General features: G+C 40.1%; 2 protein-coding genes across 2 annotated transcripts; both read left to right on the plus strand.

Annotated features, from left to right (window-relative positions):
* The first annotated feature begins 3,717 nt into the window (after window positions 1-3,717).
* LOC128472724 (cornifelin homolog) lies at window positions 3,718-7,472 on the plus strand. Its single transcript, XM_053454654.1, has 5 exons — window positions 3,718-3,782; window positions 4,031-4,141; window positions 5,057-5,193; window positions 5,888-6,011; window positions 7,324-7,472. The coding sequence occupies exons 2-4, from the start codon at window positions 4,036-4,038 to the stop codon at window positions 5,978-5,980; spliced, it is 336 nt and encodes a 111-aa protein (XP_053310629.1). The 5' UTR covers window positions 3,718-3,782; window positions 4,031-4,035; the 3' UTR covers window positions 5,981-6,011; window positions 7,324-7,472.
* A 1,324-nt stretch (window positions 7,473-8,796) lies between these two features.
* Window positions 8,797-26,485, plus strand: OSCP1 (organic solute carrier partner 1). The gene is made up of 10 exons (XM_053454648.1): window positions 8,797-8,954; window positions 15,052-15,206; window positions 15,842-16,009; window positions 19,485-19,565; window positions 19,952-20,055; window positions 21,791-21,919; window positions 22,077-22,146; window positions 22,611-22,750; window positions 25,835-25,898; window positions 26,106-26,485. Exons 1-10 carry the CDS (start codon window positions 8,843-8,845, stop codon window positions 26,220-26,222), a joined length of 1,140 nt encoding a protein of 379 aa, XP_053310623.1. The 5' UTR covers window positions 8,797-8,842; the 3' UTR covers window positions 26,223-26,485.
* Window positions 26,486-27,564: the final 1,079 nt, after the last annotated feature.

Raw genomic sequence — 27,564 nt, forward strand, 5'->3', positions numbered from 1 at the left:
GGGTCCGCCACTCTAAGGGGCCGGGAAGTCCCCACCAAGGCCGGCCTTACGGGTCTGCGGCCGCACAGGGTTTAAATTAAAACATCGGGGGTTTTTTTAACTTTATTTAACATCCTCCATGTTAAATAAAGTTTTTTTAACTTTATTTAACATGGAGGATGTTAAATAAAGTTGAAAAAAAAAACCCCGATGTTTTAATTTAAACCCTGTGCGGCCACAGACCCCTAAGGCCGGCCCTGGTGGGGACTTCCCGGCCTCTTAGAGCAGGGCGCCACACTCCAGGGGGCGCGACGGGGGGCGGTCCGCACCGGGTGCCGCCAATTTGCGGCACCCGGCACTCCTCCAGAGACGGACAGTAATGTCCGCCGCTGGAGGAGCAGGCTCGCAAGGGAGCGGTATCGGAGGTCTTTAACAGACCTCCGGTTCCCTTGAGTGATTTTAAGCCGGGTTCAACCCGGCTTAAAATCACTCAAGGGAGCCGGAGGTCTGTTAAAGACCTCCGATACCGCTCCCTTGTGATCTGCGCGACAACAGCTGTTGTGCGCCGGGGTTTGCTGTCAGATCCCGGCGCACAACACTGAAGCCGCGCCCACCGACCCGGTGACCCGGAAGAAGACAGAGAAGACAGAAGAACTGAAGAAGAGGAGCGAAGAGGAGGAAAAGGAGCTGTAAGGAGAAAAGAGGAAAGGTAGGAAAACATTCAGTGAGAGTGGATTGGTGTATATATGTGTGGATTAGTATATATGTGTTGATTAGTATATATGTGTGGATTGGTGTATGTGTGTGGATTGGTGTATGTGTGTGGATTGGTATATATGTGTGTGGATTAGTGTATATATGTGTGGATTAGTGTATATATGTGTGGATTAGTGTATATATGTGTGGATTGGTATATATGTGTGGATTGGTATATATGTGTGGATTGGTATATGTGTGAGGATTGATATATGTGTGTGGATTGGTATATGTGTGTGGATTGGTATATGTGTGTGGATTGGTATACGTGTGGATTGGTATACGTGTGGATTGGTATACGTGTGGATTGGTATACGTGTGGATTGGTATACGTGTGGATTGGTATATGTGTGGATTGGTATATATGTGTGGATTGGTATATATGTGTGGATTGGTATATATGTGTGGATTGGTATAGGTGTGGATTAGTGGATTGGTGTATACGTGTGGATTGGTATATATGTGTGGATTGGTATACGTGTGGATTGGTGTATGTGTGGATTGGTGTATATGTGTGGATTGGTATATATGTGTGGATTGGTATATATGTGTGGATTGGTATAGGTGTGGATTGGTATATACGTGTGGATTGGTAAGTGTGTGAGAGTGATGGGTGTTATGCTGTACCATTTCCAATGTCTTTTTCATGATCTAATAATGCTCTAAAAGTACATCATAACTCCCATCACTCTATACTGTTCCATACAGTGGCAGAGCTGGGAGGCAGAGGCCTTGCACCCCCACCACAGGACTCCTGAAAGGTAAGTGAACTTCAAAGAGGGAGAGGGTAGATAGTTAGGAGGGGGTAGTTGCGGCAGGCTTAAGGGGCTCTGCGTTAATGCGGCCATATAGTACCAGTCAGTCCAGTCCTGACTGGACCTATTTTAAGGTGGGGGCCTGGAGCTGCAGCTCCATCAGCCCCTAAGTCAATCCTGCCCTGGCACAGGCGCGGTCGCTGTTGCTGCTTCCTCCGGCAACAAGGTAAGTAGGGTGAGGGAGGGGGGTGCAGTGAGAAGGGGCAGAGGGGGGTTAGATAGTGAGAAAGGGGGAGAGGGGATAGATAGAGGCGGTACATATTGAGAAGTGGGGAAGGGGGTTACATAGTGAAAAGGGGGAACATAGTGAGAAGGGGCAGATAAGATGAAGAGAGGGGCTAGTGTGAATGCGTATGAGAATGAATGAATAAATGTGTGGATGAATTGTGTGAATGCGTATGACAATGAATTCATGTGAGGATGAATTGCTTGAATGATTTGTGAGACTGCATTAATGAATGTGTTAATGATTTGTGTGAATGATTTAATGCAAAGATGGTACGGGTGGGCTTTAACAATAAATAAATAAATAAATATGGGCTGCTCAGGCTTAAATGCCCGGGCCTATTTTTTGTCCCAGTCCGGGCCTGTCGGCCATGATAAACTATTTCTGCTTGTTGTGAAGTAGGGGCCGCAGGGAGTACTACATTGGTGCAGAAGCGGTGTTATAATGAGCAACATTGGGCTGACAAAGTGATACATTTTAGTCATGAAGCCCAGAAAAGCATTTGGAGGGTCGCTCCAGCCATCATATGCACTTTTATGTATATGATACCTGCATGGATCCATTAAATATTATTGTAGTCCCCCTTGCAAATTGTGCAGAATCTTCCTATAGGCATTTGCATCTTTCCAAGCCCTCCAGCTCCTTGCTGGATGTGTCTTCAGTAGAACACATTCCCTGCTGCCTGCACCTCCACCTAGCTGGCAGTTACTACCTGTGCACATGCATACAAAGAACTCCCATTGTGTAAGTGTGTATTAGCATGCGTTTGCATGTGTTGGCATGAGTGTATGTCTAAATGTTTGTTAGCATGAATGTGTATATGTAAATGATGTTTAAGTGTGCATGCTGGCATGTGTGTTTTATTTTAGCATATGTGCATATGTGTGAGTCTGTGTGCAACAGGCCAATGGGGCCATTTGGATTTGCCTACCCTCCGGAACAAAAGGTCCTTCCTTGACAAAGAGTCTAGAAATCATCCAAATGGATGATCTTTCACACTCTCTGCCTGAGCAATGGATTAGCCAGTGATATCACATACACTTCCTGCATGCATGACCAGTCTGTACACAGTATGGAGGAAGAGAGATACACCACTCCTGCACGTGGGCAGGGACACAGACGAGCTGTACTGACTAGTTGTTTGGGACAAAGATGGCACAGACAAGTTGTTTTGTTGCAAAGATGGCACATGGAGGCTGTTTGGGGTGCAAATATGGCACAGACAGGATGTTTAGGGGCACTGACAAGCTGTTTGGGGACACAGCTGGCACTATGGGAGATGTTGCTTGGTGAAGTCTAGGGACAGTGGGGTAATTTTCACACCAGGGTCTGTGGGCTGTGGTCTAGTTACTCATCTTAGTTCTCCTCACCAATCTTCATCCCATATGGCGTCTCCTCTGCTCCAGCCACATCATACACCATAAAAAGTTATTGTGGCTGTATAAAAGCCAAATGAGACAAATCTACATTACAATATACAGACAGAGGCTCAAAAATAAATCTACGCAACTTAGAAGTGTCACTGTTATTTAACCTTAATCATATTGATTATTTTCTGCCCCATGGAAGAGCTACCATTTCATATGTTTAAAGAGAGACTCCAGTGTCTCAGGGAGTTCCTGATATTCAATTCATATAAAAAGTACTTGAAGCTGGATATATGTTTGGCAGAACGCACCTCCTGCAGGGCAAATAGCTGGTGGTGGAGAAAGAGGCAAAAGCAAATAAGGACCTAGACATTGAAGTGCATAGGATGGCTGGAGTGTCCCTTTAACTGTAGGTGCACTTTAACGTGCCAGAGCAAAAGTACCTTAAAAGGAACCTGTGCTGATGACAGAATTGTGCATGTTGCTTCATTTTTTCTTAATGTAGAGTGGCTCCATGATATATCGGATTTTGCAATAACGTCTGTGTTCCTCTTTTCCTGTTATGTTATAAAGCTCAAACCATCCTGGCTATCACAGTTACGAGACGTGGAGAAACAGCACGCACACTTATCAAAAGTGGTAAGTGTCACAATAGTCATAGTGGGGGGAATATATTCTTAACATCTTTAATGTAATACAAGAGAATACTTGGAGTTTGCAGACAGGTTGACTTTTGTACAAGACCTCTTGTGACCCTCTTTGGAAGCTGCATAACCCCGTTTTAGCTTGTCTATTATGTTTTTATTAGTGGCAAATTGATGATAACTTGTTACAGAAATTAGATGTTTTGTTTTTTTTCTACTGTTATAGTTGATGTTTTACTACAGGTGTCATGTCGGTGGTTACTCAGCAACCTGGATTTGCCCCATCTGGAGCTCTGTCTCCAACGGGAGAGTGGAGCACCAACCTCTTTGACTGTTGTGATGACTGTGGCATTTGTAAGTAGGGTTGCCTGTGGCTGAGGGTTCTTCAGTTCTGAGGGATGCTGGGATATATGTTTAATACTAACCTTTTTAACACAGCACAGTGTGTATAATTATTTATTCAATAGATGTTGATATAATTGATAAATAATGACACAATATGGCCGCAATACCTTTTTGGTCATTAAATCTGTGTATGTTTGGGAAATAAAAATCAGATTTAGTCGGGCAGGTGAACATGGTATATGTGAAAATGATATGTGTTTTCCATATGAGCATTTTGAAATCTCTTTATTCCTTAGTGTGCCTCTGTATTGAGCCACTGTACAATGAACATATAAAATTTCCATGGCCTCACAAGCAAGGGAATTAAGCATGGAATGTGAACGACAATTCGCATGTGTTTAAAAATACATGTAGCATATCTGTGTGATACTTCCATTAACCATGTATACTTTAGTTGATTATATGGTAACACCCCCTACACACACACACACACACACATATATGTTCACATTAGGGTTCCAGGGTGTCTAATGAGACGTCTCACATGCATGCTTCTATTGACTTCAATAAGAATGATACCTTGCTGCTGATTGGCTGCTTCAAGCAGTGAAAATCAAGAGCATGGAAGGGACAAGCGAGGCAGCTTCTCTAGAAGTTGAAGCATGTATATAAAGTACCTACAAAGTACTTTAATATTCATTTTTAGTTGGCAGGTTGCATGGGACATTGGAGTGTCCCTATAATATACATTTGGCCTTAATCCTGAGGAATAGTGAGAATGTTTCCTGTGTGATTACTGCTAAATAGTGTCCTTATACTGTAGGCAAATCTGTTTATAATACAGTGTTGGAGTAATGTAGTGATTTTCTGTATCTAAAATTTTGATGCACGAATTATATATTTATTTTTTTTTACATTTTACAGGCCTGTTTGGGATGTGCCTCCCAACATGCTTTACGTGTTACGTGGCCAACATGTATGGAGAGAACTGCCTTTTACCATGTGTTCCAGGGGGCCTGACGGCTATGCGCACACACATGCGTCTGTCATATGGCATAAGGGTGGGTTTCGTTACCATCATTGCTACATAATTAATACGGGGGAGCATTCTTAAAAAGACGCATGATAGATTTCACCATATATTAAGCAGGACCAATTTGGTCTGTTTTCAAGGACACACTTAACAGGTTTAGCCATTGAGTTGAAATGTGCAGACAGACCACAGCCATAGAATAATCATTTACTTTTATTGTCCATGAAATTGGATGTAAGCGTTTTGTCATATTGTTGTGTAATGTAGCAATAGGGATGCATTTGACAGTTTGTGAGGAAATTTTAAACAGTTTTGGAATAATTTCATGAAAAAGGAAATTGTAACAATAGTTGCAAAAACTTTCAGTTATGAAGAAATACGAAGTGGCAACATTAAGTGTCTTACTTTAACACAACTGACCACATTTTGTTTTGTCAAACACTCATTAAGCATATTAGAAACCGGCATTATTTCTCAGAATCCCCTGCTTGACTGTTTGGTGTGTGCTTTAAGGTCTAAACAGTGACATCATTTGGTTGGATCAGTAGTAACACAATCTGGTTGCATGAATAACATTTAATTTGCCATGTTGTACCTTCTCAGAGTAATTTGTAAGATACAATTTTTATATATCTTATCTTATGAAAGACACTCATTGTGGCCGCTTGAATCAACCTTTCCAAAGCCATATCATTTAAATAATTTATACCTTTGTGTTCCAGGGTACTGTGTGCAATGATGCACTTCTGATGTGTTTCTGTGGCTTGTGTGAGATGTGTAGAATGGCAAGAGAAGTTAAACATCGATCTCCTTAACCAGCAAGGCACGCCTTCCCAACTTCAAAAGGTATCTTATGTCTGACTTGTCTATCCGTGTGAACAGTAAACATCGCATCTGGCTGCTCTTAGACCGTCTCAAATCTCACGTTCACAAAGCTCTCCAAATGACTCTGAAACATAGGTTTCCAAACACCACTGGCCCGTGGCCATCTTTAATGAGACCTTGAAACAATACATGAGGGTTATCTCCAAGTGCCCTCAATTATGCAGAAGTAAAGCCACACAAGGGTGCAGAGGAAGAGATATTTGTGCCATTCAGGACCACCTTGATTCACACTACTAGACCAGCAATCATTGAAAGCATTCACATACACAGAATTTTGTGAAACGATGAAGGGGGCAAATTACATTAATGTAGTAATCCAAAACTGTGTGGCTTTCCTCTTCCTCTGCATATAGAGTTGTACGACCTATTAGGCCTGTTTCAGAACTAAAGCCACTTGCCCCCATCATTTCTTCCTTAAGGTAAAGTACTTTCAAATATATATTTATATATAGCTACACTGCCCCCATTGGAGGATTCTTTATGTGTTTTTAACAGAATTACTGCAAAGCAAGAATATTTCATAGAAGTCACAATAAAATGCAAAAAAAGTAATTTTCCCTAACTGTTCCCAGAAATCTATGCATTTGGGATTTAAATAGACAGGGTAATTATGTATTTTGTGGGCATATGTGTTGCTCATATGGTTGGAAATTCAGTGATGCACTTTTCATGTACAAAGTGTGAATAGGAGCATGTAATCCTAATCTACTTTTTGCCCTTTTGTAAAGACAGTGCTGACTGACTGCACAAGACAATCGTATGTAGCAGATGCATTAAAAAGGAATTGTTGTGTTGAATATAAAATTATAACTGCATAAATCACTTAAATCTATGGAAAATTAGAATTGGGAGAACTAGGAATGTGACAGCTCCTCTATAGGAAGGCATGGCTGTGAAAAGTGGGGTGGCTTTGCATATTCAAGAAAATGTGAAGGGATACAAATGTACGAACAAGTATTTTGTTCAATTTGCTTTTTTATTACCGTTTGTATAACGTTATGTATAAAAGCACAAGGCAAAAAAGTTTTTATTGACATATCATTTTATCCACTTCAGGATCAGTTGTAGTAGTAGATATTTGACATTTTCACCTGTACCTGGTGTTATTGGCTGTCAATCAAGAATAATAAGAGTGCGTTGAGCTGTAGCTCCCATATGTTAATTGGCTTGTTCTGGTGTGAACACTCTGGCTGAATATATATATATATATATATATATTTACATCACCTTGGTACATGAATAGGTGTATAACAATTTTATATTTGTCTTTCAGGCTTCATCTACAACATGGACTGAAGTCAGTGCATTCTGCCTACTGGTGCCTGTACTAAATACAAACATAACATAAACATGTATATGCGAAAGAAATAATTTGCTCACTTTTATACTGTCATATTAAAAAAAAAAAGAATAATTCTTTTACGTGAGAGTTCATATTATTAATTGTTTTATATAGCGCCATCAAATTCTATAGAGCTGTACAATGGGTAGACAGGACAAAACAAGTTGTATATTATATGTGTGTAATACATACGGTACTTAATGTACTCAATTTAAACCTGGGTATGGCCAGACACTTTTACAAATTGTATATAGCAGAATGCATTGACACACCTCCCAATATTCAAATGACCAGCCATAGACATTATTATCATTTATTGTTTCATATAGCGCTATCAGATTCCGCAGCGCTGTACAAAGGGTAGACAGGACATAATGATTTGTATAACAAAACAAGATGACATACAGAAACATTTTATTAGTTTTGAACATATAGCTAAGATGAAGAAAGCCTTTTATTGACACAATTTAATTATAAAAACACATTATGTTTCTAGTATTATTAATATTGCATTTTATTTCTGAAACACCAACAGACTGCGTGTCGCTATTACGCATTATTTTGACGTTTAGGCCTGTAGAACACTCATGTCTGCACATTCTGAGCTTTTACAGAACAACATACCATAAAGGAGAGGCAGGTGGTCTGGGTTGTCCTTTTGGGGAGAAAAGCTATGTATATGTTTGTGGGTTCACAAAAAATAAAAAGGGGATTAATGTTTGAATAAGCATATGATTTAAAAAAAAAAGCAGGTTAAGAGAAATTAGCTTTAGTAAAGAAGGGGTTAATGTATTGTTTAAAATGTATTGCTGGTTAAAGCAAATTCCCATGACCATATTTCTACCTTGGAAACAACTAAACCTTAACAACAATCACAACACCGGAAACCAAACTGAACCAGTCGCAGTTTTACGTCATCCTACTGCATTTACCTTGCCTCACGTTATATGCACAGGAGAGTTTGCCCCTCCAAATATGACGTATAAAACAGTACTGCCATGGGCCAAACACGGAGTTTTAAGAGGGAAACCACTCGTCCACGAAACAAGAATGGCCGAAGTCTACGCTCCTGACCAAATAATCGAGCCAGAGTTCATTAAAGTGAGAATTATAGAGGGCAACATTTCATCTCGTGTGTTTATGACTCAGCGCCATTTTCTCAGCGACGTGTGATTGGCTGGAAACGGCAGTCTCATAGCAACGAAGCGCGTCTGAGGCCTGTGAGCCAGGGGAGGTGTGATTGATGGAGATCCAGTGCAAAACACCTAAGCGAAGACTGCGAGGCGACTGAGGTCACTTCAGATGTATAGAGTGACACCTCCAATTACGACAGACTTTATGCCCACTGTCTCCGTTCTCCGGTCTGCCGGGGCGAACAGTCCTTAACTATTCCTCGGACACAATTTTTTATTATTATTATTAATAACATTCCACTATCTTCGTGGTAACAATGTCCCTGCGTACTCTCCCTCTTCTCTTTATTAATCTTGGAGGGGAAATGTTATATATCCTGGACCAGCGATTGCGGGCACAGAACATCCCCCCTGACAAAGCAAAGAAGGGTGAGTGTGATCATTAGACCTGAAGTCTTTAACCTGTAATAGCATTGAAATACCCCTCCCCCTTAAAAAATTTACCTGGGGTGAGAATGGTGGTTAAGTCTCTCATGCAAACAGTGGTATTTTACTTGTCCTAAAATATAAACAATCTTATGATGTCATAGTAAAAAGATAAATATTGGTAGAGTGTGTATTAAGCAGAATAGAATGCATTTAATAGGTATGCCTTTACCAATGGAATGCGGCATCGATGTAATACTATGGTAATTATGTCATACTTGGATAGGCCTCTTCTTGCTGTCTGGTAATGAACGTTTACATGTTCCCAATCTGTGATTTAATGACATCATAGCTGATCTGATATGCCTGCACAAACCCCTGTAAGCTGACCAGAAGCACGTTGAGCTTGGGTTCTTATTCTTTGTGGTGCTGCAATCCAATACCCAGGGGCTTACACCGTACAGTGGGTATGACAAAATGAAAAGACCAAGTAAACCAACATATAAGGACAAGACAGCTGGCTAGCTAACAATCGAAAATAATTGTGGCCAAGGATTAAATGTTCTGAAAATGTATATCATGTGTTCTCTCATCCAGACGAGCACCCTGACTTCTTATAAACACAAATTGTGGTGTTTGAACACAAAGTCACCCAAAATATCACGGATGACAACAGTGGCAGCCTCCAGGTCAGCAGATGAAGGACATGTATTGAAGTAAAATAAAATAAAACCAGTTTTTTGTCACTGCTAACATGCAATTTACATACATTACATTTTATAGCTTTGAAGAAGAACACCAGAAAGACAAACATTTGTAATTATAATCTATGTCTCTATTCCAACCAAGCAGCTTGCACTTGATAGATTTAATATTGTATGAATGGACGGTGGTTGGTGGACAGAAAGTCAAAGGATATAGGATAGGACAGTTCGTACTGCAAAACCTTTACAGCAATATTACATTTCTTGGTGTCCATTTCCAGAGCATGTGTGACCTGATTGCTCTGTTTTCTTGAGGGTGTCACCAAAGACCCAGTCTTATTTGTTGAGCTTGCCTTATGAGGAAAAGATCAGTTTCTATAACTTTCTCTATATGTTGTTTGAATGCTACAAAACAATCTCCCATTATTAAGTGGTAAAGGGACATAGGTACATTTGTAATTAATTTTTTTTTTGGCCCATTCATTTTTGGACAACAAATTTTTACTCTGACTTTGACACTCTCATTTTTCTTCACTCTCTCTCATGCTCTCTAAATGTCTCCCTACCTTCTCTGCTGACCACTTCCGTGTCTTGTTATTATGAGACGCAATAGAAGATGATCAGTTCCATTCAGAATATTTAGCAATAATTTGCTCAAAGTGCTTAAGATTTTGATTACCTTGATCCAGGTGGGCTGGTCGATGAAGATGGAAGAATCACAACCCTGTTGGAGTCTAGCCGTATCGTATAGTGCAAATCGGCCTTTTAATTTGTGGAAAAAGGAACAGACACTGAGGAAGCCTTTCCTATTGTTTGTCCTTTTTATGTAAGAATGAATGAGTTTTTAAATACTAAGAGGACCTTACTTTTGTCCATAAAATTCTGCACCTTCCATATAGACTCCTTCATTCATTGATCAGTGTTTCAGAATCTGAAACGATACAGGATTTGAAGCTCTTGCGGGAGTTGGATTAGCCTTAATTTTTTTTGATGGCTAAAGTTTTCAAGGTCTTTGATCCTTTTCCATTTCCAACGGTCATGTTGTAGTTGTGTTAATTAGCTTTGGTATATTTCTCTTCTGACTCAGAGAGGTGCTCCTCTGCATTATTAACTTATTGAGCTTGGAACATGGATTTCATTTAACAGGAGTAGTGCTGGATGGTCTGAATCCAGACCCTGGTTCAAAGAGCACCCACTATTTCTCTCAAGGAGTGCAAGGCTTACTAGGTTTAGCGACGCCTGGCTTTTGCGAGTTTATTGAACTTGGTACACTGTTATGGCACTTTCTACTATAGGCAAGAGATTTTCAAACCTGGTGTCCAATGAAGAAGAGAAAATGTAACCCCTAATTATTATTTAAAGGGTCCTCAGGTGAGGATTATAATAATTGTAGGGTTGAAGATCTTGTTTTTCTTGACCGTTTGTGAGGCATTTCTCTTTTTTTTAGGGCTGCAACAACTAATCGATAAAATCGATAATAATCGATAATGAAATTCGTTCGCAACGAATTTCATTATCGATTAGTTGAATCGATTATTATCGATTATAAAATGAGGGTTTTTTCAGAGCAAACGCTCTGAAAAATCCCCCTCATTATATAATAGTTTAGTCTGACTCACCGTCTCACAGCAGCAGCTCCTACTTACTCCCCCTCCCTGTAATCACTGTGACAACTGGCCCCGCCCCTTCCTTCTCCAGGCCAGAACCACATGGCTGTGACACTCATCTAACTGTAAGTATGTGTGTATATATATATATATATATATATATATTTGGGCTACTGAAAGTTAGGGGAGGTGGGGGTTAATTTAAGGGCAGTTATGGTTAGTGGGGTGTTTAGGGTTAATTTAGGGGCAGTTATGGTTAATTGGGTGTTTAGGGTTAATTTAGGGGCAGTTATGTTAATAGGGTGTTTAGGGTTAATTTAGGAGCAGCTGTGGTTAATGGGGTGTTTGGGGTTAATTTGAGGCAGTTGTGGTTAATGGTGTGTTTAGGGTTAATTTAGGGGATGCTGTGGTTGATGGGGTCTTTAGGGTTAATTTAGGGGATGCTGTGGTTAAGGCAGTGTTAAGGGTTAATTTAGGGGCAGTTATGGTTAATGGGGAGTTTAGGGTTAATTTAGGGGAATCTAAATCCTGGGGGCAGTGAAGTGACATATCTGGGGGTATAAGGTATATACAGTATATAAGGCATATGTGGGGAAGGCAGTGTGGCATGTCTGGGGAGGACGGAGTGGTGTATCAGGTTGTATAAGGCATATCTGGGGGTAGAGTGGCATATCTGGGGGTAGAGAAGTGGCATGTCTGGGAGGCAGGGTGGCATGTCTGGGGAGGATGGAGTGGGGTATCAGGGGATATAAGGCGTATCAGGCACAGTGGCAGATGTGGGAGGCAGCGTGGCGTGGCAGATGTGGGAGGCAGCGTGGCGTGGCAGATGTGGGAGGCAGCGTGGCGTGGCAGATGTGGGAGGCAGCGTGGCGTGGCAGATGTGGGAGGCAGCGTGGCGTGGCAGATGTGGGAGGCAGCGTGGAGTGCTGTGGTAGGCAGCGTGGCATATGTGGGGGGGCAGCATGGCATGTCTGGGAGGCAGCGTAGCAAGCCTGGGCTCAAATGTGCATATATTGGGGGGCTGGTTGGGAAATAAAGACAAGAAATGTATTATCAAAGTTTTTTTATTCTGCTGTTTGTATTTAACATCATTTGTTTAGTAAATTATTTTAAATAAAGGAAAAATTTACATTCATTTTTTTTATCCGATTAATCGATTAATCGAAAAAATAATCGGCCAACTAATCGATTATTAAAATAATCTTTAGTTGCAGCCCTACTTTTTTTGCTGAAGCTACATGCTTGTCCATTTTGTGAGAACACAGATTCTAGTTATCTACAAACTGGGTCAACCTTATCATCTACTTGAAATAGCGAAAGCAGCAGGTTTCACATCCAGTATGAGGTATATGGGAAGAAAAACAAAAAATAGGAAGAGGCAAGAAGAGGAACAAAAATAGAGAAGAAAAGGAAAAAATCAGAAATAAGAATACGTGTTGGTAAAATTCCTTACTTAAAAGCATTACTATACATGGGGCACCCTGGTTTGACCTGAGGTCTTTGGGTGTAGCCCTGCTTCCCTAGGTCTCTGGGTCACTTTCCCGCTTTCTCCAGGCTGGGGGTGTGGTGTTTAGTCACGCCTACTCCCCACCCACTTTTCTTCCTTCGGAAGACTATCAAGGTCCAACCCCACCCGAAGCACAGCTAGCTCCAGCCCATAGATGGTTAGACCCGTCTACTCAGTCTTTTAACCCCACCCCATGTATACCTATCCTCACCCCTTATAAGCCTCTTCTTCAGAAGAGAGAAACTCCAGGTAGTCTATCCTGAGAAGCTGGCAGGTATGAGCATGACCATGGGGAAAATATATGATCCTTTAATTGTCATGAATTTTAAAGAGATCATTAATTTCAAAAGGTATATTTTCATGGCTTGTGGTGAAATCCCCTTGCTTATTGAGATTTGCCTAGGAAATATAATTTATCTGGTTTATCAGGCCTATATGACTTGATTCAATGTCGCTAATCTGTTTCAATGTAACAGGTATGGCAAATGTAGGGATTAAGTATAAATCTATACTCAGCACCAGTGTTGGTGTGTACTGTAAAAATGTTATGTTTTCCCAAAAAATATAGAGTCCTTGGGAGCCAAGTATCTGCTGTTCATTTTGTTTTGTTTATTTTTGCGTTTGCCTCATATAGATGATTGGACAGATGAGGACAGAAAACGAGGTACAGTGTGCTGATAGACACGATGGCTCTTCTCTGATTCCCTGGCACTTGATCCCTTTTTTGCTTTCGCTTGCTGCTTGCAGCACTTTTTGCTTCGGTGCTGTGCGGTTCAGATGTTTTTGTCTCTTTTGGGGTTTTAGGGCGTTAGCAACATACAACCTGCAGCCTGTCTATGATGTCTGCCTAATAAACGCTCTGATAGAAAATAAAAATGCTTGTTCCTTGTATTCTTCATTTACTCTTTATTATTTAGATAGATTACCTATAGCGTAGCTACAGTATAATCTATGCATTACATTTGTATAATTTGTATTATTGCTATAAAGTATGCATTATGCAATTGTGTAAATGACTAGTCTGTGATAGGGTTGTAATTAAGGTTTCAGGCCTCTAGGAGCATAGTGTATCTATGTAAGAGCAATAGCTTTTGTATAGGCAATCAGCCTTGTCTCTAACAGGCCACAACACTGGCAGGGACATGGTGTCCAAATTCTCTCGTAGCCGTTCTGTATCAACTAAAGAGGATGGTGGTGCATGCAGAAAATCATTAGTTACCAAAAAGGTGCCAATATTCTATATCTCTATATGTCTGGCAAAGAGACCTTTAATTATCGCTACGGAAAGCTTGTTTGTCATTATCTTTTAATTGATGAAGAAATGTTTGTAGTGCATTTGGGCTACAAAAAACTATTTATTTGCTGGTTTTCAGATTTTCTTCTCTCTTTAATAAAAAAAAAAAAAAACTTTGTACATTCACAATCAGAAAACTTGCTTTGATAAAATTATGCTTGGCAGGTGTGGGCAAACTCTTTTTCACTTCTAAGCTCCTAGTTATAGCTTTACCTGCAAAAAAATGAATCCGTTGCCTGCCGTTCACATATGAGCACCGATGAAATTCTGTATCGATATTAATTAAAATCTGAATGAGAGGGTGTAGCCTGTATAATGTCACTGGACTTTAAGATAAAGGTAGTGTTCCACTTAGACCAGGGGCGTCCAACGTGCGGCCCTCCAGCTGCTGCAGGACTACATCTCCCATAATGCTCTTTCAGCTAAGGGGCTGGCCGAGGAGTATGGGAGATGTAGTCCTGCAGCAGCTGGAGGGCTGCACGTTGAACGCCCCTGACTTAGACAAAACGCTAATTGCAATCAACTAAGCAAGAAGACCTTAGCTGATTGGGCATTTTATTTTTTTCATCCAAAGGTTTAATCATATAAAAGGAACACATGACAATTTAGCGTGTCCTGCAAAAAATGATAAATGAAAAATTTTACTTGATTAATGAATTATTTATGGGAAGAGATTTTTACAATCAATAGTACTAGGTATGGTGCTTCTAGTGCTACATTTAGTTACAAAAGTAAAATATATTACCTACCTGGTAGTTCTCATTAGAAAATAATTTACTCCCCGATTATAGTGATTGTCTCCCTTGTTTTATGCCATGTACAAATTCCAAGATCTATGTTTTCCATTGCAAATAGCCATCGCAAGAAAAAACTCATTCTGCATCTCGAATGGTCTTCTTTGCCACAAGAGGGCCTCTAAGCGTCCTCCAGTGTACATTTATTTGAAGTGCCTTGAGACGATAGCAGAAAATCCTATTTTCTTTTACAGTCATGAATGATATCATAACCACAATGTTCAACAAGAAGTTTATGGAGGAGTTGTTTAAGCCGCAGGAGTTGTATTCTAAGAAGGCCCTCCGCACTGTATTCGACCGCCTGGCTCATGCTTCTATCATGAGACTAAACCAAGCAAGTATGGACAAGGTATACTGGAGTATTAACAATCTGTGTGTGTGTTATCTTAGTCTTGTTTCAGGGTATGCTCATCGCACATATGAAAAGGCAGTTGACATTAGTGAAAATGCAGCACGGTGATTATACATACATTTGATGTGTTGAGCTAAATATTTAACCTTAGTTATTTTTATACTGCTAGAGGACCCACTAGTGTGTTTTACAACACTCTTAAATACTGTCTTAGCTGAATGTCTATTTTACCTTTAGTAGGAAATAGGTCATGTGCAGGACAAAAAAATAAACAAGTTAAAATATAGAATAACCTTTCTTATGCTGTTAAAGTGAGACATATTGACATTAGCCTGAGCATCGTCAAAGGCGGTGCTCTTCCTGTCAAAAGTGATCGGCCATGTGTAGGGTTGACCTTTTGTGACCTCAACTACCGTGAAATATTCAGGTATAACTTTAATTCATGTTGTTTTGTACCTATTTTGTTCAATTCTACACAATTTTATTTACAAATTTCCCTATGCAAATTAAACACTTAGACCTATACAAATAAAGACAATAGCCTAAAGATGGCACTAGTTAACCCAAATGACTGCATGCCCTAATTCAGTTACTACTCTTAACAATGCCGTTTCTACGCTTGTTTCATCTAGCTCTATGACCTGATGACCATGGCATTCAAGTACCAGGTTCTGTTGTGCCCTCGCCCTAAGGATATACTTCTTGTAACTTTCAATCACATGGATGCCATAAAAGACTTCATCCGAGATTCACCAAGCATCCTTAACCAAGTGGATGAAACTTTCCGTCAACTGATTGATGTAAGAGAACGCAGCAGACAATTCTGGGAATGGATGAATGCTAGACACTGTAAAAATAGCAAAATATATCTTTTAATTATATATACATACATACACACACATATACAGCGTATGCAGTAATTGCAGTAAACAAAGATGCATGCTTAATAGCAGAAACACCAAACAAAAGCAGGCAAAGTTCTTTCTTAGGACAATCTGGGTTGTAGCAAACATATGAGTTCACACCACTACCTTTAATCACAGTTTCTTAGTACGTAGTTACATAGGCTGAAAAAAACAGATACCCATCCATCAAGTTCAGCCTTTCTCACATCTGTTACCGTATATTCCGGCGTATAAGACGACTTTTTAACCCCCAAAAATCTTCTTAAAAGTGGGGGGTCGTCTTATACGCCGGGTACTTACCAAGCCGGAGGTTCCCACGAAGCCACCAATCTCTCTAATCACTACGCGCCGGCTATTGATGCCGAGCACAGGGATGACGTCATGTCCCGGCGCCCGGCATCAATTGCCGGCGCGTACTGATGAGGGAGCAGGGAAGCCCGAGGTCTGGCACTTGAGACCTCGGCTTCCCTGCTCTCTAATCACTAGGCGCCGGCTATTGATGTCGAGCGCAGGGATGACGTCATGTCCCGGCGCCCGGCATCAATAGCCGGCGAGTAGTGATTAGAGAGCAGGGAAGCCGAGGTCTGAAGTGCCAGACATCGGGCTCCCACAACTGGATGGAAGAAAGAAGACAGAAGATAAGGTAAGAGATGGGGAGAAAGGGACAAAGGGGGGAGGAATATATATATATATATATATATATATATATATATATATATATATATATATACACACACACACACACACTGGTGTATATATATATATATATATATATACACACACACACACACACACGTGTGTGTGTGTGTGTATATATAAATATATACATACGTCTGTGTGTGTGTATATATATATATATATATATACATATTCATATACATATACATGTGTGTGTAAAGGCATGGGTGTGTGGTGAGGGTAGTGTATAAATGTGTATGTATGGACAGGCATATGTGTAGATATATATATATAGATATATATATTATATATGTGTGTGTGTGTGTGTAAGGGCAGTGCATGTATGTATATGTCAGCAAATCAACCAGCAAATCACCGGTAAGGTACATAGCTTGCCGTGATTGGCTGGTTGTTGTACGCTGGGTAGAGGGGTGGTCTTATACGGCGAGTATAGTCCAAACTCTATATTTGGACTGTAAAAGTTGGGGGTCGTCTTATACGCCCAGTCGTCTTATACGCCGGAATATACGGTAATTGTTGTTGCTGTTGATCCAAAAGAAGGCAAAACGAAAAATCCAGTTTATAGCTCTTTCCAATTTTGCAACAAACCAGGAAAAAATCAGATCTTTCCTTGGATCAAGAAGCTATTTCCCCATAACTTAAAAATCATATCCCTGAATATTATGTTTTATGATTATAGTGTTTGCTAGGTGGCCATCTCATTGTTAAACATAATCTTGGAATACACTACCCTCTTCTATAAAAAGATTAAATAATGCCTTCCATAATTACAACTAAATTCTGTTGAGGAATTGTCCTCAGGGAAGGCTGCACCAGCTATAGCACTCGCCATCCATAGCCGTGCAATCTTATAAGATCAGAATTAACAGAATTCACAATGTGCACCCCTTTCAGGATGCATGGCATAGCGTAGAATGTCCTTTTCAGACACATGGTGTACTTTTTGGCATGTTTCAATACTACTGGTTAATGGCGGAAGACAGAGTGATAGCTAAGCTGACATACATAGTGTAACTGCGATCCCTAGGCATTATTTTCCTGCGGTGTCAGGAAATCTGAGGTGTAGTGCCCGCCTCCTGATTGCTGTGTGATAAGTACATAGGAAGATCTGAGTAAGAAAAGAAAACACTTTTACCTTTTCAAAAAAAAAAAAAAAGCTTTATTATATCTTTTCATGTGACAACACAGAAGTATTGACACTGCTGCAATGTAAAGTAGTGAGTGTACAGCCTGTATAACAGTGTAAATTTGCTGTCCTCTCAAAATAACTGAACACACGGACATTAATATCTAAACCTTGGCAACAAAAGTGAGTACACCCCTAAGTGGAAATGTCCAAATTGGGCCCAATTAGTCATTTTCCCTTTCCGGTGTCATGTGACTCGTTAGCTTACAAGGTCTCAGGTGTGAATGGGGAGCAGGTGTGTTAAATTTGGTGTTGCTGCTCTCACACTCTCTCATACTGGTCACTGGAAGTTCAACATGGCACCACATGGCAAAGAACTCTCTGAGGATCTGAAAAAAAAGAATTGTTGCTCTACATAAAGATGGCGTAGGCTATAAGAAGACCCTGAAACTGAGCTGCAGCACACTGGGCAAGACTATACAGCGGTTTCACAGGACAGGTTCCACTCAGAACAGGCCCTGCCATGGTCGACCAAAGAAGTTGAGTGCACGTGCTCAGCATGGTATCCAGAGGTTGTCGTTTGGAAATAGACATATGAGTGCTGCCAGCATTGCTGAAAGGGTGGGCGGTCAGCCTGTCAGTGCTCAGACCATATGCCGCACATCAAATTGGTCTGCATGGCCTCTTCTAAAGATGATGCACAAGAAAGCCAGCAAACAGTTTGCTGAAGACAAGCAGGCTAAGGACATGCATTATTGGAACCATGTCCTGTGGTCCGATGAGACCAAGATAAACTTATTTGGTTCAGATGGTGTCAAGCGTGTGTGGCGGCAACCAGGTGAGGAGTACAAAGACAAGTGTGTCTTGCCTACAGTCAAGCCTGGTGGTGAGAGTGTCATGGTCTGGGCCTGCATGAGTGCTTCTGGCAATGGGGATACTACAGTTCATTGAGGGAACCATGAATGCCAACATGTACCGGAGACCGGGCCGCAGGGCAGCATTGCAACATTATAACGACCCCAAACACACCTCCAAGAAGACCACTGCCTTGCTAAAGAAGTTGAGGGTAAAGGTGATGGACTGGCCAAGCATGTCTCCACACCTAAACCCTATAAAGCATGTGTGGGGCATCCTCAAACGGAAGGTGGGGGAGTGCAAGGTCTCTAACCTCCACCAGCTCCGTGATGTTGTCATGGAGGAGTGGAAGAGGACTCTAGTGTCAACCTGTGAAGCTCTGGTGAACTCCATGCCCAAGAGGGTTAAGGCAGTGCTGGTGGCCACACAAAATATTGGCACTTTGTGCTCAATGTGGACATTTCCACTTAGGGGTGTACTCACTTTTGTTGCCAAGGTTTAGACATTTATGGATGTGTGTTGAGTTATTTTGAGGGACAGCAAATTTACACTGTTCTACAGGCTGTACACTCACTACTTTACATTGTAGCAGAGTGTCATTCAAAAAGTTTGAAAACAAAACCATATTTTTATTCTTAAAAATATTCATGACCAGCATACTCTTATTAATAAGGGAACTGTTTTTTATAGATGTATAACTGTCTGCCATCTGGAGAATTTCAGCTTATCAGGCAAACCCTCCTTATCTTCTTTCAAGACATGCATATCAGGGTAAGTGATTTTTGAAACACTACATTTTCATGTTCTGTTGAAATTCAGAAATCTAACACTCTATTTAAGTGAATGTGTTTTTTTTAACATCACATAATAGTCTGCATTCTACCAGCTAACAAATTAAATAGTTTGGTTAGTTCAGCAGCATAAATGGATAAGTTTGCTTATCAATTTGTATAAATTCATCATTTTGCTTTACAGTTTAGAGACTCATGTTGTATCAATGATTGTTGTATCAATAATTGTTAATTAAATTGGACAAAGTGTGTCCCATATAAAAACTTTGGTAATGATCGTTCCATAGCATCCCTCCTTTCTATACCTTTTTTTTTTTTTTTTTTGAATAAAAAGAAAGGCAGACCTTAACCCTCTTTGTTCTGCAGGTGTCTATATTCCTAAAGGATAAAGTTCAAAACTCCAATGGACGTTTTGTGCTACCCACATCTGGGCCAGTGCCCTGTGGTACTGAGGTGCCTGGACTTATCAGGTATGTCATGGGGCAGACAAGCATGGATCTAATGAAGTGGGGGCTGTGTACATGTGTGTATGAATGTTTATATATTGATATCAGCAGTGATCAATAAGCATGTCAGGATGTGTCTCACCTTGTAACTCTTTACCTTTATAGCAATATATTATTCCTGCCAGCATTAAAAATATCTCTATAAAGTAAAGACTTACAAGGTGAGACCCATTGTGATTTGTGATAACTAAGCATTGCTGATATTGCTTTATAGACTTATTTCTACAAATTTATATTGACTGCTGTAAGTGTTGGCACTAAAGTGAGAATTTTCTGATATGACTACCTCTTCTCTAACATCTAATCACCCCTCTCTGGATGCTTTATTGCAGCTAAATGTGTAACTGTACACTATAGGATCAAAAGTATGTGCACACGCCTCCTATATACAGTAACTCACAAAAGTATCTCCCCCTCCATACCCAAGAGGGTTAAGGCAGTCCTGGAAAATAAAGGTGGCCACACAAAATATTGACACTTTGGGCCCAATTTGGACATTTCCACTTAGGGGTGTACTCACTTTTGTTGCCAAGGTTTAGACATTAATGGCTGTGTGTTGAGTTATTTTGAGAGGACAGCAAATTTACACTGTTATACAGGCTGTACACTCACTACTTTACATTGTAACAGAGTGTCATTTCTTCAGTGTTGTTACATGACAAAATATAATAAAATATTTACAAAAATGTGAGGGCTGTACTCACTTTTGTGAGATACTATATATTCAATGGTCAGGTGTCTGCATAATTTTGGTCATGTGATGTAGGTGCAAAGCTTTTGTTTGTTTGTTTGTTAATGGAGCCCATTTATTCTCTGTGTAATAGGAAAGCAGACAATGCTCCCAATGCATGTGCTTACCAAGAGGCTGGGTTTGGGATTGAACTCATATTCCCTCCCTCCATCGCTAACATTCCGTCATCAGTCTCTCTCAATGTTAATGGTGCAATCATCTCCCTGTCCCCTCACACTTGCTCCCTTGGTAGCACTCTTGAAACTGACCTCTCATTCACTCCTCACATTCAGTCTGTCTCAAAAATATGCCATCTTCATCTTAAAAACATTGCCTGCATTCGTCCCTTCCTAACACAAGATGCCACCAAGTCTCCCGCCTTGACTATTGTAACCCTGTCTAAGCGGTTCACGCTCTTAGCCGTCTTGCCCTTCCATAATCCACCATGAACGCTGCTGATGGACTTATCTTCCTCTCCCATTGTTTTACTAACACCTCGCCCCTCTTTCAGTCTCTTCACTGGCTGCTTGTACGTTTCAGGAATTTATCTCAAAATCCTGACACTTAATTTCAAAGCCCTTCGTAGCGGTTCCCCTACTTACATCTCCTCACTAATCTCTAAATACACTCCTAACCGGTCTCTCCGCTCATCCAATGATCTGCTTCTGTCCTTTCGTCTAATTTCTAGTTTTCATGTACACTTGCAAAATTTCTCATCCGCTCCTATCATCTTGAATGCCGTGCCCCGGCCTATCCGTCTTTCCCCCTGCCATCGGTCCTTCAAATAATCTCTCAAGGACACCTACAACCTTACACGTTAACACCCTGTTGTTTCAAGGCTGTTTGTTGTTAGAAGCACTCTGCAGAGGACAGGCTTCAGTAGCTAACTAATAAAAAATTATACACAGCTTTGTTTAAAATGTTGTTTCCACATAGACCTAATTTTAAAAAATGTATTACTCCTATTAGGATGTTCAATTGCAATGGAGAAGAAGTTAAAAGAGTCGAGTTCCTGAACGGTGGGAATTATGTCAGTCCTCTCCGAGAAGGATCATATGAGCTGTTTGGAGAAAGAGTCCTTAAACTTGGGACTAACATGTGAGTGGATTACTTACAACATGCTGGGTGAAACTGGCAAACACTGCTATAGAATATGTTAACAATGTACTGCAATATACCATACACACAACAGTAATTACTGTAATGTTAACGGTCATAAAACAGACATATGCATCCGTTTTTGTTTTTTTAACAGGTACAGTGTAAGTCGTTCTGTCGAGACCCACATGTCTGGGACATTGAAAAGCTCGGCTTCACACACCAAGGTGAGGTGAAAAAATTCCTTCATCATGCATGCTCATTTTAACAGGTATCAAGAGGACTAAATTAACTACAAAATGTAAATAGAACATTTTTTAATTATCATTCAATAATTCATTACAGTAATTTGGTTGAAAATTCAAGCAGCCAGATTGGCAGATGGATTTGGTAATCCCAGCTTCATCTATATATTCATTGAAATTCAAACAAAAAAACAAACAAACGTGCATTTCTTATAATTTTATATAAAGTAGTCAAATACAATGTAAATGATGACCAAAAGAAAAAATCTCTTGCCAATTTAGCTTCAAAATCCACTGCTAGGTTTTCTTTATTTTTTAGCATTTCCGTTAAAAACTAGTGGGTAACGTGACCATTAAGTATGTGACCAATACCATTTGCTAAATTGCTACTTAAGAAATAAGGAAGCATTGCCAAACACTAATTAACATGCTCTCCCTTTCCTTAGGAGAATGTGGCACCAAATCCACTGGCCAAGGAAGAGTTAAACCTTCTAGCAAAACTTATGGGTGGCCTGGAACTGAAAAAGACATCTGGGAGTGACAACAGTTTCCGGCTGAACCTATTCACCAGTGATGAAGAAGAAGAGTAAGTGGGTCAATCACATGGGTTTTGTTAACCTGCAGGAAGGCAAACTTGTCACTGGCAAAGAATCATTTTCACATAAAGTTAGGATGAATTTGTAATGGAATGAGGCAAAACCTCTTTTCTTTTGCTGAATTTTGCGATTAAAATATGAGAGGTAACAAAATAAAGGACGTCTAATAAGGTTTATTTGGTTAACATACTAGAGATCTGAACTGGTATGTGTACCTTTGCCCTCCTTGTTGCATACTTTTTAATTTCTCATCATCTATTTCCGATCACGTGTCTTAACACATGCCCCTCAATATTTCAGGTGCCCAAGTTGTGTTGTGTTGGAGGTTTGGCAGAGCCACCCGTTCAAGGGGGCAAGGCTGGGGCATAGCTGCCTTTGAGCCTTACTTGAATAGCCACCTCGTGGTGCTAGTGTCACAAGGTGGCCAGCACAAGCTGCAATTGCAGTACAGGCCTTCAATGAATTTTACAGCTCCCTCTCCTGGTCGAGGAGATCAGAGGATCTCCCCAACTGGCTCATGATCCTCAATGCCTCCCAAAAATGTGACTTTTGGGAGGTATGTAAACAGTCCTAGGAGGATATTAGAGCACATTTGTAGTAGGTTCAATGTTTATTGGAAAACAAATGTGATGACTTGAGGTGATGTGATCCGCATCAGCTGATCTCTTCTATTCATACATTCACTTGAGCAGGATTGATTTAGAACCAGACTGAGAATCTCTAGAACACTATTCATGAATGAACAGAGCACTGTGCGTTATGCGTAAATTGCTTCCTTTTTTAACCCCTTCGCGACCTTTGCCGGTTCAGGACCGTCATGACATGAAGGTCGCTAAATGACCTTTGACGGTCCTGAACCGTCATAAAATTAAATAAGCTTAGAAAGTGATCAACGATCACTTTCTTCGCTTAAACGGCGTTACTGTAATGCCTCGATGTCGAGGCATTCAGTAACGCCGAGATCGGCATCGGGGGCCATGTCTGGCCCCTCCCCGGGGCGTCAACAGCCGCCATACAATGTACGGACGCCCGTTTTAAAAGCGTTTAGGAGGCGATCGACGATCGCCTCCTAAACTTAAATGGTGTCGCTGGAATGCCTCGATCAGGAGGCATCCAGCGACACCAAACACTTACCTTTGGATGGGCTGTGACCGCGGCGGCGGCCCGGGAAAATAAACAATAAAGATGAAAGAGTTAGCTAGACGGTCTCCAGACCCTCTAGAGAACTCTGGCTCCACTTGCAGGTTGAATACAGGTACTGCATTCAACCATGCAAGTCAATGGAACCCAGCTTTCTAATCACTATGTGATTAGTAAAATATTCAAAAAAAAAATAAAAAAAAATAAAAAATGGAAAAAAAATTAAAAAAAAATGTGCTAACATTTAAAAATAATTATGCAGTGATGTCACTAGATGAACCATCCAGTACATTGCAAAATGTGTAAAAAAAAATATAAAAAAAGTATTAAAAAAATAAAATAAAATAAAAAAATAAAGTTTATTATTTTGAGCAAGTGCTAAAATTTCTCAAAAATCTCAACAAAGAGTTAAAATAAAAGCACTTCAAATACCCAAGGGGTGTCTAATATATAAAAAAAATGGCTGATGGGGTAAATTGGAGTGGCCAAGCTCAAAGATAGGGCATAGGTACAGACTGACCAAAATGGAGAAAAAAAGCGCACTTCCCAAATGTGGCATTTTAAATCTCAAACAACCCGACAAACCCATGCATGTCGGGTATCACTGCACTCAGGAGATGTTCCTGAACACATATTGGGGGGTTGTTTCACAGTGACATATACCAGAACCTGTATATCTATAACTAAAGTACAATTTGTGTGAAAAAAAAATAAAAAAAAAATACTATTACAAAGTTTGACAAAGTGTAGTTCTATAATTGGTGCATGGAAAGGGTTAATATAACAGCATTTGGAATACCCTGGGGTGTCTAGTTTTCAAAAATATATGGTTTGAATGGGTTAAATTGAGTTAACCCGCTTCAAAGATATTCCAAAGAGGAGATGGAGGCAGAATGACCAAATGACCACCTGGATTACGCATGCCCCAAAAGTAGTCTTTTACCAGCCAAACAATCTGACAAACCCATGCATGTGGGGTATCGCTGTACTCAGGAGATGTTCCTCAACACATATTGGGGGGTTGTTTTACAGTGACATATATCAGGACCTGTATATCTATAACTAAAGTACAATTTGTGTGAAAAAAAAATAAAAAAAATTACTATTACAAAGTTTGACAAAGTGTAGTTCTATAATTGGTGCATGGAAAGGGTTAAAATAACAGCATTTGGAATACCCTGGGGTGTTTAGTTTTCAAAAATATATGGTTTGAGGGGGTTAAATTGAGTTAACCGGCTTCAAAGATCTTCCAAAGAGGAGATGGAGGCAGACTGACCAGATTTGTTAAAAAAGATTTGGAAATCATAAAACGCTGCTTGTACTTATTGCCCTATAACTTACAAAAAACAGCAAAAAAACATAAAAACATTGGGTATCTCTAAACTCAGGACAAGTAGTAGAATCTATTTAGCTAGTTTTTTTACTTGCTTTTTTAGGTGAGTAAAAGATTTTTCAAATAAAAGTCATAAAATGTGTTTTTTTTCAATTTTTCACCATGTTTTTTTTATTTTTTTTATAGTAAATAAGATGATACGATCAAAATAATGGTATCCGAAGAAAGCCCATCTTGTCCTGAAAAAAACAATATATAACTTATGTGGGTACACTAAATGGGTGAGGAGAAAATTACAGCTGAACACAAGCACCACAAAAGTGTCAAAACAGCTGCGGTCCCACAGGGTACAAAACGAAAAATGAGCCCGGTCCTTAAGGGGTTAATGTAAATTTCTACAGTGAATATTTACACCTGAGGATTGAAACATAAGTATTTCATCCTTATATATTATACATTGACATGTAAGTATTTAAGGTGTTGTAGAAAACATTTTCATATTATATACTTTCTAAAGGTCAATGTTTAGTGTTAGTTCAAAATAATGTGTAGTTTTCTTTAGGTTTTTTACCACTTTTTCTTTTTCATTTGCTTTAAAAAGGCATGCGGCACTAACAAGACCAGAAGAGCTCTCATATAAAGTCATTAACATTCTCGCCAGTGAAGTAAGTAAAAGTCTATGTAGATAAACATGTCAAGCGGGCATAAAACATAAACAAGACCTGAAAATGTCCCACAAATGTACACCAAGCACGTGCAGGAGACCGAACAGGAGGGAACTTCTGATTGTTCTGCGAGATTTTTTTGAGATCTGACGCACAAAATTACATGACATCAGTACTTCCAATAATACTGTATTTTATCTGTTTCAGGACCAGGAGAGAAATAAGGAACTTTCCCGAATCATGGGAGAGTTCCGTTCAGAAGAGATGTGCATCCAGAGTACTAGCAAAGGAGATGATTTACTAGCCATGATGGATGAGCTGTGAGAGTGGAGATTATTGTACTACCATGAAAAGCTTTTAACTGTGGAAGACAACAGGAACTGTTCCTAGAGGCCTAGTTTTATTGTGGCACTATGAACTGTAGCTAGTGCTCTTGGTCTGTTTATGCCGAGTAGCCATACCTCATTTGGACTTTTGGTTTCCATCTGATTACTTACCAGAAGCTTAGCCAATAGTATATTGCCTTTTCCTCTGTAATGTGGGATGCCTTCAATACAGAGCCTGAGATTTTGCATGTTTAAAAGAAACCATGTAGTCCACACATTTTATTTATTTTTATTATTATTTTTAATCCATATTGGAGTCCATTTTCCATGGACCGCAATGTATTTTACCGAATGTTAAATGGTGCAGGCATTTGTAATTATTGGACTTAGAAAATGAGACGACTTCTCCCCCCCAATGCCGCTAGTGAAGCCAGAAAGCATACACGTGTACGTATTCCTATGTAAATATCTAAGCTCAGTAGCGGTCACGTTCTACTAAATAGTAGCTGAACCCCCATTGAAATCAGCGTGAGCAGCAGGAGTAAATTGCATGTATGCAAGCTGAACATGTGTAATTAACATGCAATACATGCAATTGCCAGCAGTTACATCTATTAATTTCAGTTGGAACCCAGTTTACATTGAGCATGTGCTCATTGTTTCAGTAGATAGACCTGGGGCTGGAGTCAAATGAGGCAGCAGTCTCGTTTCTAGAGAATACTTCCACTGATTTGCATTGCAGATCATTTAAAATGCATTCCAATATGCATTTAACACAAAAATAGGGTAGACCTTCACTCTCGGTATCTGTAATTATTTTGGATGTTTTCTATATAATTAGAATTATTGGACTGTGTAACTGGCACACTTTATTTTAGGCCCCACATAAAATATGTACATTTTCCATACAGGCTTTTGTACTCTACCAGCACCTAGAAAGCCACAAGCAAGGTACAATTACAGGTTGCATGGTGAGCATAAGGTAATACCGCACCTCTAAAGTTTGATATTCATTTAAAGAAAATGCAATTAAAAAAAAATTACTAGAAAGCTAAAACAGTATTTTCTCTCTCACTAATGCTCTTTGACACTCTCACGTAACTCATGCTCTCTCTCACTCTTAATGCCTCCCTACCTTACCCACTTGTCCCTGTGTGTTCAGTTTTGCCTCCTGGCGCACTTCCACAAAGGTCAGAGCTTCTGTGCACACCTCCTCCCCTGATTGGAGGAACAGAGGAGGGGTCTCTTTGTGGATCTGTCAGCAATATTTGGGCCTCTTAGGGTACTTACGCAAAAGACTGGAGTCACGGGGACAGCTTCTCCAGCTTTTCTCCAAACTA

The sequence above is a fragment of the Spea bombifrons genome, chromosome 2 (assembly GCF_027358695.1).
Source record: "Spea bombifrons isolate aSpeBom1 chromosome 2, aSpeBom1.2.pri, whole genome shotgun sequence".
Lineage (NCBI taxonomy): Eukaryota > Metazoa > Chordata > Amphibia > Anura > Pelobatidae > Spea > Spea bombifrons.